This window comes from Thamnophis elegans, chromosome 1, assembly GCF_009769535.1.
Source record: "Thamnophis elegans isolate rThaEle1 chromosome 1, rThaEle1.pri, whole genome shotgun sequence".
In the NCBI taxonomy this organism is placed as follows: Eukaryota; Metazoa; Chordata; class Lepidosauria; order Squamata; family Colubridae; genus Thamnophis; species Thamnophis elegans.
Window position 1 is genome coordinate 65815166 of NC_045541.1, and position 17051 is coordinate 65832216.

General features: G+C 40.3%; 1 protein-coding gene across 1 annotated transcript in view; it reads left to right on the forward strand.

The window, feature by feature from the left end:
• Positions 1-17051, forward strand: part of LOC116512071 (unconventional myosin-X-like) — a 76555-nt gene that overhangs the window by 12044 nt on the left and 47460 nt on the right. The window contains exons 8-16 of the mRNA XM_032222350.1: positions 2150-2253; positions 3920-4049; positions 4676-4794; positions 7915-8061; positions 9837-9937; positions 10293-10359; positions 13726-13818; positions 15647-15715; positions 16724-16806. Of these exons, the coding sequence (XP_032078241.1) occupies positions 2150-2253; positions 3920-4049; positions 4676-4794; positions 7915-8061; positions 9837-9937; positions 10293-10359; positions 13726-13818; positions 15647-15715; positions 16724-16806 (913 nt within the window). The remainder of the gene's footprint in view (positions 1-2149; positions 2254-3919; positions 4050-4675; positions 4795-7914; positions 8062-9836; positions 9938-10292; positions 10360-13725; positions 13819-15646; positions 15716-16723; positions 16807-17051) is intronic.

Genomic DNA, 17051 nt, shown 5'->3' on the forward strand with positions numbered 1-17051 from the left:
GGTGGGTTACGGGGCCCGGTGTCCACCACATGAATGCAAGCAGTGGGCGCGTGCACACGGGCAGTGCATGATGTGCCCTTACCTCTTGTGACGCCTCCGCAAGCTTCCGCGGCGCTCCAGCTGCTCAGTGGAGCGTTGCGCAGGTGCTGTGCACTCCGTGTACATGTGCGGAAGCGCCGAAGAACTCAAATACAGGTAAGGAGCTCGGGCAGGGTGGGCAGGCCCTCCGGAGCACTGTACCGGAACGGTACCCGGTGCTCCGGGCAGGCACCAGTACACCCGTATCAGGGCATACCACCTGCAACCCACCACTGTAACCAGTGTAGGGCTTACAGCATTGGTCCTCCACCAATTGCATTAGTATATCAAAATTGAGCAGTGACCAAAGTTCTCAAAATATCCCCATGTCAGTCATATTCTGTCCATTGACTAGGACGTGCCATTTTAAGCAGCTGTTACTAGAGATAATATGTTTAGGTATGCAAATCAAGGGACCAGACAAGATACTGTTACTACTCAGAAAACGTCACAGACTGGCTGAATTTTTTCTGCATTCTGCTATTGGCTAGGAAAGGCAGAACTGATTGGCCAGTTCTCTGTGAATCCTATAGACTCACCAATGTATAATCAGGTCTGATTATAGCATCTTGATGTCAGCAAATATAGCAACCAAGATCAATCCTTGCTGGGTTTTTAAGCGGAATTAGAAAAATAGAGAAAATGAAACTTAATTTATGTACCCTGGCCTTCTAGTCACTTGCAGTTCATTACTTCTTGCTTTGAATTTCTGTAAACTGGCTATCTTGCAGAGTGATTCCCCTCCTCCCCAGAATTTCCTTCTTTTTCTGAAAAAGATGGAATGGGTCTGTAAATTACAGTAATCTGCTATATCTTCTCTGTTACCTTTTTCTCCTATTGCTTTGCTCCATTTTTATAAATACGTTCAGATAAATGTATTGGAAAGCCTGTTTCTATCTTAATATGCTACATTAGGCTTAGCTGTAGATTTACAGGAAAAACAACAGTGTTGCTTCAGGAAGAGGAAAATACTAGAATTATTTGTGGGCTTACATTAGAATTCATGTAATGGATGAAATTTCCCAGTTAGGTTGATAGATCTCAAACTTCATGACCAAGTCTCATGTCCCAGCATTTTTTGTGGATATGCCTCAAACACATGTCAAATGTAGAGTACTGTGGAAATCAGGCTGAAATTATTATTGTAATAAATATTGATGGGAAAATAGCATTGGGAACACATCTGATTCTTCCTCTGGTCAGTCTCTGATAGAGATGCTATTGACACAAAAATCAGGAGTTATTGCAGATTTCCAGCTGTATTTTCTAGCATGCCAATAAGTAGGTTTAGAGATGTTTTCCAATTAAGTGCCTGGAGAATTTTGTAGCCTATGAGATAGAGGTTCAGGCAGTATTCTCATTCTGAAGGCAAAGCAGCCATTTTTAAATGAAAGCAGCTTCACTGAATCACATGTTGAATTGAGCAAATGCAGCCAGAATAGACGCATAAATCCTTTATTTACTACAAATATTTTTCACTCAAAATTCATCCTTTTTTCAACTGAATTTACCAGCCCAGGAAAAAAAATGTACTGAAGATGCTGTTCTCCCAAGGCTGCTATTCATTAAAAGAAACCAAAGAAAACTATTTGTCTCACTTTTCTGCATTTATATGTAACAATGCTTTCCCCATAAGCAGAATCCTGTCAATTCTTTTGCTCAGAGGAACACTTTAACTGATGGACTGATTTTGTGCCATTAAATCCGTGTTGACTTTTAGGGACCATATGAGTGGATTATCCCCAGGAGTGGAACACCTGAGCACCCTCTACTCTGTACATTAGTTTTATTTCCCTGCAGACAAGATATTTATTTTGGCAGTGCTGGCCATGCAGGGTTAACCAGTCTACTGTTTTGCATGTTTTGTTTCATCCTGCAGAATTAAACTGGGCATGTTTATATGTGCCACTTTTGGGATCAGAACATGAAAAAAAGGCTGCTTAATGTGTGCCTTTGGCTCACATTCGCTGGTCTCCTTTCTCTATATTCATTGCATTTGTTTCTTTTCTCTGTCCTTCTGTTCTGGTCCTTAACTGTTTTATTTCTCCTTCTGGGAGCTGCTTTTTTATAGAAGGACTCCACTTGCTGGAACCCAAGAACTATCGTTACCTCAACCAGTCTGGCTGTATAATCAACGAGGACCTGGATGACCGAGAGATGTTCAGCAAAGTTATGGTGAGTTTCTTCCTTGAATCTGGGCAAAATTTGATGGATGGATTTCTCTGCTCCCCCCAACCCCTGCTTGCTTAAAAGAAAAATGTGCCAGTTGCTTCTTTGCATGAAGGCAGATTGTTTGGGGGGGAGCAAAATGCCCACAGGCCAAGAGGGTTTTGCACTCTTGAATGTTGTGCCTGATAATGGCATGCATTGTTTAATGACAATTAGAGTCTATTTAGACTGAAGTAATGTAATTTGAAGACAAAATCTCATCTTCCCACCAGTATTTTGTCTTTCTGTTCCTTGAATGCCTGCTTTATCATGCCTGTTCTTTTTACTTGGAGGAAATATCTGAGGGAATCATTTAGTCTGCAAAAATCTTTATACTATTTTTCAAGATGGAGAAAGTAAGAGATAAAATAATAAGGCATTTATTATTTATAGAGTTTTTTAAAAGCAAAGTCCTGCACAGAAGCTAAATAACAAAAGTGGGCAATGGAGTAGGACAAGAAACAGGCATACAAAGGGAGGGATTAGGAGGGAATTATCCTAATCAAGTGCCTCAGAAAATAAGTGGATCTTATTACAATTCCTTTGCAGATCTAAAAACCATTAAGTCTGAATCCTCCACTTAATAAAATACAGTTATGATCAGTTTCTATTGTAGTTATTATTCCTGTATGTGATTTAGTAAATCTGTAGAAGCTCAAGTATTTATTATGTCCAGAAAAAAAATCAGGAATACTGGAATCCCAAAACGTGAAGCACCATTGCTAGCATGGTGCTTTTGTTAAAAAAAGAAAACATTAGCTGAATAAATTGAGATCAGATTATAATATTTATGGTATGCTGCAGCCTGACAAATATTGATTGACTGTCTGCTGCCTGTGTAACTCTAAAACGTTGAGAATAAGTTTCCGTTTAAGAAAAAAGGGGGAATAACGGGATAAAGTTTTGACAGATATTTTTCCTCCTTTTTCTATGGATAATTTCAAATGTATTATTCTGGCAGTTTGTTGACAAGAATTAAAGTATTATCAAAGGAAGCAAGTTGTATGTTGACCATTACTGCATTAATTACTATTTGGCCATAATACTTGGAAATCAATCAGTAACCCTATGTATCATGAGCTGCTAATTCCAGGATCATATTATAACTTATCTTTGCTCTTTGCAAGAAACATGAAAGTTGCAATAAGCATTTAGGAACATGTGAATGAGAACTATGATTCTTTTTGTAATTATTGAAATATTAAGGTTCCATTCCACATTACACAGCATTTTCCTTAAACCACTTGGAAGTAAATTTCACTACATACTGTAGTGCTCCATCCTACTAAGTGGGTTTGGGTATCTAACTTTAATTTATAACATCATTACAGTGAATGTACAGAGAACATCGTTACAGAGGATGTACAGAGAACTTCCTTAACACATTATGGAAAAGATGAATGTATTAGCATAGCTTTTGAATTATCATCTTGAGACCAGAATAAGAGCCATTATTCCAAGCAAAACTTTTATCCTGATTCCTCCTTCATGGAATTTGTTTTTCCAGTGCTACTTTGCATAATCTTTTTAAAACACAATAGTGTCGAGTAACTGGAAGCACTAGTTATCTATCTGTACAGAAACACCTGGCTTCTTGAAAGTATCATAATGATTCTGAATGTGTTTTGAACAGACTGCATTTGAAGTCATGGGATTCAGTTCTGAAGAGATCAGAGACATCTTCAAACTTATATCTGGCATTCTACAACTTGGAAACATTGAGTTCATGACTGCTGGAGGAGCTCAGATTACCACAAAAACTGGTACGTGATGCTTACCTGGAATCTGCTGTTCCCTCATGGTTGTGGTGCATGCCAATAATTAAGCAAGTAGGTTATTGTGGCCTTTTTATATTTTTCTGCATTGCTGACAGGTAAATAGATTCCCAGGAATACAACTATTTTCCAGTGCAACACAATTTAAAAAACAAATTCCAAGTTGGTTTATGAAAAGGTTTATGTATGTATCTTGCCTTTGTGGTGTTGCCTAACCAATCTGATGTTAAATGTGCTTCTCTGTCTCAGTAGATCAATGTTTTATTTTCATTTCGTTGCTTAACAAATGAATAAAGTATTTTAGCACCAAAGTGGAAAAGAAGGGTTTTTTCTTTAAGTGTATATATTATAGGGAGCAACTGTTTTTCCCTTTTGAAGTGCCAAGTAACGTTACTTTGGGTTTTCCACCTTGAGGACCAAGGAACTCTCAATGAAATTTTGGGAGAATAAATATCTCAGAGCTGTTGTCACATACTAATAAAATGTTCTTGGCATAAGATCTTCACTGTTGCTGCTTAGTTTCCACTTTGTGAAGAAGTTTGCATAACGTATGCTTCCTATCAGAAAGGGAAGTCACATCTTTATTCTCAGTTCTCAATTGTTTTGTCTCCTAGTGCTGCATAATGTCAGTGAACTGCTTGGCTTGGACACCTTCCAGCTGTCTGAGGTACTTACTCAAAGGTCCATGTTTCTACGTGGGGAAGAAATTAGCTCTCCCCTCACTGTGGAGCAGGTGAGTTAGTCATTAGCTGCTTTGCAGTTCATATTTGCTATGAAGGGACATTGTCCCTGGATGGTATCATTCCCATGAGTATTAAAGGGAAACATCACTTGAGGGAGGCCTTGAGTTGATGATATATTACTTTTTCCCAGAAGAGAAGGATTCCTGGAGTATTCTTAGTGCTTCAGGGCTTAAGAATAAGCCTGGGTAATAAAGGCAGGTATTGGAATGGAAGAGAGAATGGGTGGATCAGCTTTGTTAACATAACCATTGCTATGGATGTTCTACAATGTAAGCAAGGGCATGTGGAACAATATTTATGAAAAGAAATAATGGACGGATTTTAGAGAACTCACTCCTGCAAACTATACTTGTAAAAACTCTTTTTAGAAGATGAAGCCTATTTATACTAGAAAATATAAAAACATGTAAATAGAAGAGTTCTGCTAATGTTCACGCCCACGCACAACCCCCCTGCGCTCCCCCCATTTATGGCACGCGAGCCAAAAATGTTCGCCATCTCTGTTCGAAACAAAGAAAAAAGTCCAAAATACTTCATTAGGAAGTCAGAGGATTCTTGTAAGATTTGAAGGAGCTCTAGGTCTTTACCTGAGAATGGAAATCAAGAGCTCCTTGAGTCAAGTTTGTCTTCTGATGGATTTTTAGACACATTCATGAAGTTTTCTTCAATCATTGCCTCCTTCTGGGGTATTTTTTCATTTTTCCCATTTAGTCACAGTCCAGATAATTCCTACTCATACTCTACTTAGCTCCTAAAATGGACTAATTGCATTGAAAAGCTAAGACTCCAAAAATGCCAAAGTCTAGAGTTGGTGCTTGTATGGAACATTAATATGAGCAAGAGGGTATCATGCATAACTCTTCCCATCATTGACTGGTGCAAAAATAGCTAAGGTTCATAGCAGTAAGAGTAACCTTTCATTGCTAATTAGGCTTCCTGCTTCTAAATGCCCCTTTTCTCCCTCCAGGGACAGCAGTCAGCTGTTGTCAAATTCCATTTTGGTTGAGAAGGCTGGCGATCTTAGTCAGCTTGCATTGTACTCGAAGCTCATTACCATTCCAAACTTTGACATTTGGAGTATGTTAAGCAGAAGGAGCTAAATACAGTCAATGAAGGCTTTGACAGAATGCCTATGGCTGTATGTCTCTTCTGCCCCTACTTGCGTCCCACTGCTGGATATGGAAAGACAGCAGTGGTGGGTTGCAGGCGGTATGCCCTGGTACGGGCGTAACGGTGCCTGCCTGGAGCACCGAGTTCTGTTCCAGTATAGTGCTTCGGAGGGCCCACCTACCCACCCGAGCTCCTTACCTGTCTTTAAACTCTTCGTCGCTTTCACGCATGCTCACAGCACGTATAGCGCTTGTGCAACTCTCCACTGAGCAGCTGGAGCATCGCGGAGGTTTGTGAAGGCGTCGCTGGAGGGTAAGATGCACATGCGTGTTGCACACGTTCATGTGGAAGATGCCGTGCCTGTGTATGTAGATGCCGGTATGGTTGCAACGGAATCCGGAACCCACCACTGAAAGACAGGCACTAATCTGAAAAGATGTACCATATTTTTCAGTGTATAAGTCGCACCGGAGTATAAGACGCACCAAGATTTTGAAGAGGCAGATTTAAAAAAAAAAGTTTTTGCGCTCTGCAGACCTTGTGAAAACAAGCTGTTTTTTGCAAAAACGGGCTTGTTTCCCCCCCCCCCAAAGGGCATGCATGGCCTTTAGGAGGCTTGTAGAGTGCCCCTGCGGGCTGGGGAGGCAAAATTGAGAAAAAAACGGCCCATTTTTCACTCATTTTTGCCCTCCCCAGCCCTCAGGAGCACTCTGGAAGCCTCCTAAAAGCTATGCATGGCCATTTCGGTGAAGTGGCCAGGATATGGGGAAGCAAAAAATGCTGTATTCAATGTATAAAGCGCACCAAGATTTTCAGCCTCTTTCGAGGGAAAAAGGTGTGTCTTATGCTCCGAAAAATACAGGTAACTGAGATGTTGGATGACTATGCAGACTCTGACCACTAGGGTTCCCCTTGTCTTTGTTTTCAATAAGGGAATTGACAGAGGTCTTAAATATATGTTAGGAGGAATATATAGCTGTCCTGATCTGGTACCCCATATATCTTCAATAATATTTAGTTAGAAACATGTCAAATACTTTTGCCCAATTCTTCCCTACCTTTACTTTCATATATTGCAACCAATGAATTGGAAGGAGTAGAGGGAAGCTCTTAAAGGCATCATGCTTCTTTTGTTCCATTTTTTAAAAATTAACATTTTAACATTCTATAATGTATGGTAAGTATACATTGCTTCTGGTGTGACATTTAACCTCAGAATAGTTCTGATGTGTTTCTTGATTATGGCTTCCTATGAAAAGGTGGGATCCTTTAGGTTTCTGGGAAAAATATGGATATTTTCAGCCTCTTTCAGACACATAGACAATAGTAATGAGATGTTTGAGCTATCTAGAACTCAGTTCTCAGAAATAATTGCTTAAGAACTGATTGTGAAATCTTATATGAACAAATAGCAATTGAGGGGGTGAGCAACAGAGTTGCATACTAGGAAAAGGTTCTGTTCATGAAAACTTTGTGTATTAGGGAGAAAACTAACCTAGTCTTCTAAATGTAGAGATTTTTCAATTAAAAATACGTACCAAAAGACTCCATTTTGTAGTACTTTAATCTAACTGGTCTTCGTTGGAATGAAAAAGGCTTGGTTGGTGAGAAGTAATTTATTTGGGCAGTGCAGGCACTAGGTTTTCCCGACTTTCCTCTTAACAATTCATTTCCCAGTAAACATGTTCAGATGCTGAAGTTTTTCGGGCTATGAGGCATCTAATATAGTTGTCTCAAAAGCTGAATTAGCCCCACTAATTCCCAGCAGGAATTAGTAGGGCTGTAGACAAGACTGGGAAGTTGAAATTGAAGAAATGTCTTAGAAGAAAGCCATGACAAATTGCTTCTGTATTTTGCCAAGACAATTTTATGGATATATCAGCTTGGTTCTTTTAAAACATCACTATTTTTTTCCTTTCTTTTCCAAATGATGTAATTTATTTCCCGTCATACATGACCATGATAAGTGATAAAATGTCTTCCTCCCTATTTGCTCTTAGGCTACTGATTCCAGAGACTCTCTTGCCATGGCCCTTTATTCACGGTGCTTCTCATGGATCATTGGAAAAATTAACTCAAAGATCAAAGGGAAAGAAAATTTTAAATCTGTGGGAATCTTGGATATATTTGGTTTTGAGAATTTCCAGGTCAGAAATTAAGCTGTTGTAGATCATAGCATGGACAAAGATAGTAGTGATGCATGTAAAAAAATGTACTATCTGAAGATGGATGGGATGGGATGGTGGTAGTGGCACAGAGAGGATGATCAGCAAGATAAGGTCCTCAAGAAAGTTCCAAAACTTGGGTAATAAGGAAGTTGTTTTGGTCTATGACTGTATAAATCGTGGGATGTATTATGGGATATGATTCATAAGGGCATGAATATTTATTACAGCCTTCCTATAGATATCTCAGGACTACCGTGTTTCCCCAAAAATAAGACAGGGTTTTATTTTCTTTTTACATACAAAATATGGCTTGGGCGTACAACCATAAAGGGTATGCCCAGAGCAGCCACTGTGGGAAAACTCAGTTTGGAAGCTGCCGAAAAAGCCATGCTGGGATGGCGGCGGCGGCTGCGGAGGTGCCTTGGCTCTGCAGGGAGAGCTGGGCCAGGGCATCGTGAAGCTCGGAGATGCATGAGCATGAGGGGAACAGCTGCTTGCATAACCCCCCCTCCAGTCGTGCAGAGCGCCTTTCACTGGCATTTTGAAGGCGCCAAGCTGCGAGAGCCAGGCGGCAGCAAACAGACATTCACGCGGCTTAGTGATACCCCTAGGTCAGTGAATGGCACTGTGCCCGGCTGGAAAAAGGGGTTTGCTGGGTGGCTGCTCGTGACCGTGGTCGCTTCATGGCTGCTGTGCTGCGCTGCTAGACAGCACAACACAGCCATTCGCCCATGAGGCTGTGCCCAGCTCTTTGGGAGCCTGTTCGCAAGAGAACAGCCAGCCAGCAACCCTCCCCCTCTTCAGCTGGGCACAGCACCACTCACCAACCTAGGGTAACCCAAAGGCGCCAAGCAACGTGATCACCTTTGCCCCTCCCCCCAGTTCCCACTGCTTGGCACCGTTGGGATACCGCTGGGTTGGTGAATGGTGCTCTGCCTGGCCAGAGGTGGGGGATTGTTCAGGGGGCTTATTTGCGGGGGAAGGCTTATATTTTTGCCCACCAGAATAATGTGGCAAGGCCTTAGTTTCAGGACAGGCCGTATTTTCTGGGAAACACGGTACAAATGTTAGTTGTCACTAATATAGCCATAGTTACATGATGGCTTGCACTTAATAGGTGTTGAAATCCCAATAAATCTGAAAGACAGAAGGTTATGATAGTCTGTTATAATAGAAGTCTCTGCTTGGATATATGCACATGTTACCTAACAGACATAGGAATTTGATTTTTTTTCTCCCCTCAAGACTCGATTTCATTGAGGACCACATCAGGATTGTGGATGACCTTGGGTGGCCAGGGTGGGTGTGACCTGGGTGGGTGTGGCTAACTCAACGTCAATCGTGTCAGGGGCGCCTGTGATGGCCCGAGCGCTCTGTTTTCGGCTGCGACAGCTTCCTGCAACCCTCTGCCAGTAAAAACAGAGCTCGGGATGGCCACCTGCAGGCCTCCTGAGCTCCATTTTCACTGGAAGAAGGACTGAGGGACACCTCCTTGGGTCAGATCTGGCCCTTGGGTTTTGAGTTTGACACCCCTGCTCAAGACGTACTACATCTTTTGTTTTCTATCTCACATTCTATGTAAGTTTTGAAGTTTTGTGCCAACCCTTGCATCAATTGATATTCTAGGGCATAGGCTGATGCACATCCGCCAGCCCATCCTTGTTTCCCCAGTTCTTCGGAGATTTGAGAGAAATAGGATTTTCCCCAGATCAAGATGAAAGGAATTAACTATTGGTTTCTTTTGTCATGGACAGGTAAATCGTTTTGAGCAGTTTAACATTAACTATGCAAATGAGAAGCTCCAAGAGTACTTCAACAAGCACATCTTCTCCCTGGAGCAGCTTGAGTACAATAGGTAGAAAAATTAGACTATCAAACAGTGGGGATATCTCATATTTTCATTTTTTTTGTTCTGGCTATTAGGCAAAAGCCTTGCTTTTGGTTAAAGGATGAGAAAGCTGTTTAAAGGAGGAAGAGTGTTTGGTCACATACATTCTACCATGTGAAAGAGTATTAAGGAAACGGTACAGTATTACCCTTTCCTCCACTGGCTGGAAGTTTTACAAACACCAATGCTTCTTTTTAGTTTAAGACTGGGACATTTATTCATTTCTTCATTTTTCTCTTTCTTCTGCAACTGCAATGATTTGTGCTTTTTAATTGTTCTCTGCAAATGAGTGCTTAATTGGCTTTGTATTTTTCTTTGGCAGAGAGGGAATCATCTGGGAAGCCATTGATTGGATGGATAATGCAGAATGCTTAGATCTTATTGAGAAGGTAGGTCCCTCACGCTGAAGGGACTGGGGGAAGTAGGGATGGAAGGACCTTTACTCCTTTATGTCTAAATTATGCTAGACCCTTGAACTGGAATAAAAGAACACATTTCTGTTAAAGATATCCACAGGTCACAAGATTTGGTTCAGATTCCAAATTCATAATTTATAAGATGGTCCACTTCAACTGAGACTAGTTGGGAGTTGACCAAATCAACTTGAACCACTTCACTATTTGTTTTTTTTAAAAAAAGAGGTCAACCCAATAGTAGCACAGTGGCTAGAATGTAGTATTTACAGGCTAACTCTGCTCACTGCCAGGAGTTCAATCCTGACAGACTGAAGGTTGACTCAACCTTCCATCCTTTTGAGGTCAGTAAAATTAGGACCCAGATTGTTTGCGGCAATATGCTGACTCTAAAATGCTTAGAGAGGGCTGTAAAGCACCATGAAGGGGTATAAACGGTAGTCTAAGTGCTATTGCTATTGCTACAATTATTTAAATTTCTTGGTGAAACTAAAATAGCAAGTAATACTAAGCCTTGTAAGAAGATAATGCTTGCCAAATAAAAACAAAATCTGGGAGGTTAAATGATTCATGCACTAATCATCTCCTGCTTTGCCTACTGCAACATGCTGTACATGGGGCTAATCCTGGAAGCTTTATAATGAAGCTTTATGAAAAAAAACCCACTTTATAATGCCTTGGTAAGGCCACACTTGGAATACTGCATTCAGTTTTGGTCACCACGATGTAGAAAAGATGTGGAGACTCTAGAAAGAGTGCAGAGAAGAGCAACAAAGATGATTAGGGGACTGGAGACTAAAACATATGAAGAACGGTTGCAGGAACTGGGTATGTCTAGTTTAATAGAAAGAAGGACTAAGGAAGACATGATAGCAGTGTTCCAATATCTCAGGGGTTGCCACAAAGAAGAGGGAGTCAAATTGTTCTCCAAGGTACCTGAGGGTAGAACAAGAAGCAATGGATGGAAACTAATCAAGGAGAGAAGCAACTTAGAACTGAGGACAAATTTCCTGACAGTTAGAACAATTAATCAGTGGAACAGCTTGCCTCCAGAAGTTGTGAATGCCCCAACACTGGAAGTCTTTAAGAAGATGTTGGATAGCCCTTTGTCTGAAATAGTATAGGGTTTCCTGCCTAGGCAGAGGGTTGGACCAGAAGACCTCCAAGGTCCCTTCCAACTCTGCTATTTTATTGTATTGTAAGCTACAATTGATCCAGAATGCACTTGTGTGAGCAGTTATGGGTTAGTGCTATATTCCCTATTTTTTTTTAAAAAAAATCATATTTTCTCTTCTTTTGGGAGAAAATGATTTGGTGAACATTGAAAATGTAATTTCCCTTGTCAAATATTTATAAAATTAGGTGAATGTGAAATATATTTGTAATTCCAGATTTTTTTTCCGTCTTTTTCTGTGGTTTTTTTTAGTTGTACTGCTTTTCCCCTTTTTCCTCTTGTTCTTAAAATGGAACAAGCACCACAACGAAATATTTAAATTCAATTCAAAGGATTAGAAATATCAATACACAAAGCAATTAAGTTGCATTTGTATATTTATGGCAAAACAGCAGTAAACAATAAAGCTCTCACATATTCCCTCTCCCCCCCCCCCTTTCTCCTTCACACACACAAACACACCCTCATATAAGACCCAGGAGATTGGGGGCATCTTGGCTAAGAGCCTAAGTGATAAGTATATTCCAAAGGCTTACTTGGCCTTTGAGTGGCATGCCATAGGCCAAAAAAAAAAAAGAGAACAAGTTTGGTGCAGTGCTTAAGATGCTAGGCTAGAATTTCAGTTAGAGATTGTAGAGAATATTTGTAGCTCAGGTTAGAGGTTTGGTAGGGATCCAAAGACCTAGAGTTTGAGTTCTAAGCCTTCCTTAACATGAAAACTGGTTGGTTGACTTTGTGCCAGTGACTCTCTTAGCCCAACCCTCAAGGAGTTGCTGTGGAGAGTTGCTGTGGAGCTGAAAATAGGCAGTAATATTAAGCATGTTCACTGACTTGAGTTATATATATGTGGAGAAGAAGAAGGAGGAGGAGGAGGAAGAGGAGAAGGAGGAGGAGGAGGAGGCCTAAACTAGCCAAATTAAATTTAGAAGCTGATCTTCACAATGACATTTTTAGTAACAGGTTTCCCGAGTTACTAAGAGAGATGAGCATGCAAAAGGATTGCCTTTAGATAACAGCAGCTTGAAAATCATTAGTAAAAAAAAGGTTTGCAAAAACCCTTTGCTTAACCACTTTTGTCCTTCCGATTTGGAATGATCATTTGGGCATATTTTGCATAAAGAACTTTCATTTGCAGGCAGCTTTCCTACCTCTCAAAAAGGTAGCAAAAATATTTCTCTTTTGAAAAAGAAAAGTAAAAAACTAAGCAGAGGAGAAGCATGGAGCTGGTTTCAAAATGGTGCTTTGGGATATCATCTTTTTGGAACTTCCAACATTGGTGAAATGAAGTGCGAATGTTCACGACTGAGTGTTTAGGAGAGGGAGTGGAACAAGAGATAAGTCTCAAATGCTTATGTCAGCTGAGTGCTCAAATCTATAAAATGGAAGTTACATTTTAGGATTTGTTATTCTTCTTTTGGGTATTTCTGCCAAAGTGAAACATCCCCATTAAGAGAAAACACAAATAAAGAGAAAATAAAGCACAAATTGATGACAGAAGGATTATGAGGTTGTCTGAATGTTGCATTAAATAACCATAATGAGCTTTGTACATTGAAGCATCAATCAAATCTTGGAAACTCTTTATAGACTTTTTGCTGAAAATGTATAAAAATGAACTGGTGATTTCAGGATTTATTGATTCAAAATACCTTTTTATGGAAGAAGAGAATAATGATCTCTTTACTTAGAAGGGTAAAGATGGTAATCATTCTATTTGTAACTTCCACAAAGAAATTTGGAAGTAATTTCTTTAGGTATTTTTCCTCTTTTGCTACCTTTCACTTTTTATTTTATTTTCCTGCCTTTTGTTTTCTGTTTCTATAGTTATTTTTAAAAATTAAATAAATTCTTATAATGAAATTTCATTTAAAAAAAGAAAAAAAAGTATTTGAGCCAACCTGGATAAACCTTGGATTGTTATATTCTTATGCCTACTCCTTACTCCCAACATGGTAAGAATGCTTGGTCAAGTGGAATACAACTGTGAAAATATGGTTTTTAGCCAATTCTAAACTTTTCTAGAATTAAGATTTGACTACAGTACCCAGAATAATCCATTTTAGTGTATCTACCCTGCTCTTCTAAAGCTCTAGTTCCCCTTTGGCTTAGAAACCCATTGTGCTGTTTGTGGCAAGGAGTCTACCTTTCTCTTTGTACTACAATTGCAGAAACTTGGCTTGTTGGCATTAGTTAACGAGGAGAGTAGATTTCCCAAAGGCACTGACAGCACCCTCTTGGAAAAACTGCACAACCAGCATGGGGTAAGTAGGCGTGCATACACACACTACTGCATTTCAGTTCCTTAATTTGGACTCGGCCATTTTAAGAATTGAGATAAATACTGGATGGATGGATGGATGGATGGATGGATGGATGGATGGATGGATGGAAGGAAGGAAGGAAGGAAGGAAGGAAGGAAGGAAGGATCAGACCACAGTTTCTTGAAAGATAAGGTTTGATAGAAAGGCAACCCAAATTCTCTTGGCCATCTGTCAAGCTTCCAATGAGATGAAAAAAAAAGATAAATATTAAGGAGGAAACATTTATTTAATTGCATTGGACTCATTCAGAGCTATAAAACTTCAAACCCAGATCTGGAATTCACCTTGGGAAAAACTTGTCACTAGAATTATCTCTATGACTGGCATCAGCAAGTAGCATGTCCTCTGCATTTTGGAGCAGCTTACTCTTATAAATAGCTACAAACTTAGAGGGCCCTGCACTAATATAACTTTGATGTTATAATGTATATAGAAAGGGAACCAGTTCTGTGTCTTCATTCTATGTGTCTGCTGAACAAAGAAGAGATAGGAAGATCAAGGCAGGCTAGGAAAGCTATTTTGGCTCATTGGCTGACACCTTCTGAAGAGACACTTGATCTTTCGTGCTTGGGCCCCAGTTGCTTTTCCTCCGCAAAGGCTCCCACTGATAACATGTGGATCTGCAGACTTTCACTGATCATGCTTGTTTCATTAGAAAAAATGAAAGTCAGGCAAAAAGCTCCACTTCAGAGCACTTGCCAGGGAGGTGATAAGAGTATTCTGAAACGTATAGTCTCAAAGTTCAGAAAATACCACTCATACTGTTATTCATGGAAAGAGAAACCCTCCAGGTATATAAAATACTTAATTCCAACATTTTAAACTTTCTTCCCTTTCAACTTGGCTTCTTTTGGCTTCATTCATCACCAGAACTATGTGGATTTTTTTAACAGGGTTTAGGGGAAGAAATCAAGCAGAACCTGAAATTCACATTTAATCTTTTCTGTTTTCCTTGGCTGGAATTCTACACTAGCTCTATGATATGATAAAAAGGTTGCTCAGGCGATAAAGCTCAATTAGCTCTCTTCAGAGCAAAGCAAACAGACTTCTCTCTTAAGCAAATGACCCTGAGAAACGAAAAGCAGCTAAGATGCAGTGGGTGGAAGTTAAACTGAGGTTAATAATTCAGGCAAGGATAGATTCCCTTGTTCAGTTTATTTTATTAAAGGTAAAACCTAAAAGAAATGAAGTGGACTTTATGGGGAACATATTATGAGGAATCCAGGAGGGAATGCTTGTCCAGTTAGATGGAAAATGGATGAACAGTTTATAGGGAAACAAGCATTTATCTAGAATAGTGTTTCTCAACCTTGGCAACTTGAAGATGACTGGACTTCAACTCCCAGAATTCCCCAGCCAGCGAAGATGTCCAGACATCTTCAAGTTGCCAAGGTTGAGAAACACTGATCTAGAGCATGCTGGCTAGGGAATTCTGGGAATTGAAATCTGCTTATCTTAAAATCGCAAGGTTGAGGAACACTAATCCAGAAAGATCCATCCTGGCTCCTGAGAATGTGAATTCTGCTCACAGAGACCTTTGCCATGTTCCTTCTTTCAATGATCTATTTTTGGCTAAATTGTCATGGTAACTAGAGGCAACCTCCTTAAGTTAAATGGCATATCCTGTGCCTAGACAAGTGGCCTGGCAACATTTCTACATATGTATGCTGCTGTTTGCAGGTTGTGGTATTGCGAAGTTTCTGGTTAGAAAATGTTACTTCAGGTGCATCTGTGATAACAAATGTTACTTCCCTCACTTTTGTTTCAGAACAACCAGTATTACATGAAGCCTCGAGTGACAGATTTCCATTTCGGGATCCAGCATTATGCTGGAGAAGTAGGTACATTTTAGCTTTATAGCTGAGAGGAAGCTGGCAGGATTCAAGAGCTTTTGAGCAATAAGGCCTTAGCCTGCAATCTGCAATTCAAAGTAGGCATTTTTATGATTGCAGCGGGCAAAAGGCCAGAGTGTCTCGGATTTCTTTAATTTGAACAAATAATAGGCTTATTGAGGGCTAAAGTGCATATTAGAGTTTCTGTGGCTTAGAAGCTCTTACACACTATCGAGTTCGGGGCTTATATGACTATCCTTTATATCCTCATTAACTGTTGAAGGTGACATACAGTCCAGCAATGTGCAAGCTCCCTGCTTTGAGACTGTGTAATCTGGGCAGCCCTTCCTGATCTGGCGCCTGTGCTGAACTAGAGGATCATGGGACTCAAAGTCCAATATATCTGGATGGCACCAGGTTGGGGAACGTAGCCGTAATGTGTACTTTAAGCCACAGGTTCTTTGTTTCTGGGAGAAGAGGTTTTGGGGCATTGCAAAACTGGGCAGGATCTGTGATGAGGTCATTAATGGCTGAAAATAGGACAGGGTCAATATAGGGCAGTTTATCAAACAATTGTTGAGCTATGGAACTGATTTATCTGCAAATGTTTTGTTTTGCCTTTCCTTTGAGGAAGCATGGTGGCACACGTCTTCTTCCCTACCTGCCCCCACATTTATTTTCCCCTTAGAACAACTGATTGAGGTGGGCTGGACTAAGAAGTAACAAGTGGTTCAGAGTTCCAATGGTGAACCTAATGGCTGAGCTAGGATTTGAATCTGGGTCTCCTGAGTCCCAATCCAGCACTTTGTTCACAACACTGTTGGTTTGGCTATTGCAGCCGAATGAGACTTTTTAAAAAATCTCCATTTGGCTGGATAGTCTTTTGAACAGCTACACAAATTGTTTAGCAATTTTTTTCTTGCCATGTGTATCTGCTCAAAAAAAAAAAGGAAGGGGGGAGGAGTCCATGCATAGCAAACCTGGTTATTTGTCTCTAAAATTGTTACTTATAGGTCCTCTATGACGTGAGGGGCTTTCTGGAAAAAAACAGAGATACCTTTCGAGATGACATTTTAAACATGCTGAAGGACAGCAGGTAAAGACGCTAGAGCCATTCCCAGGGAAGCAGAATTAGGTAGCTAATGCTAAGGAGGGGGAGTAAAAAAAATTGTTATGATTATTATTTTCCATAGGTAGAGCCACTCCTTGAGTGCTCAGTAATGTAGCACCAAAGATGGGATGTGGGCACAGGTTTCTAGCAGTCCCTTGGGCCATTTAGTAGGCTAGGTACTTTGGACCTCCAGAATCTCTTCATAGCTGCTGGAGGGCTAGCTCTCCTAT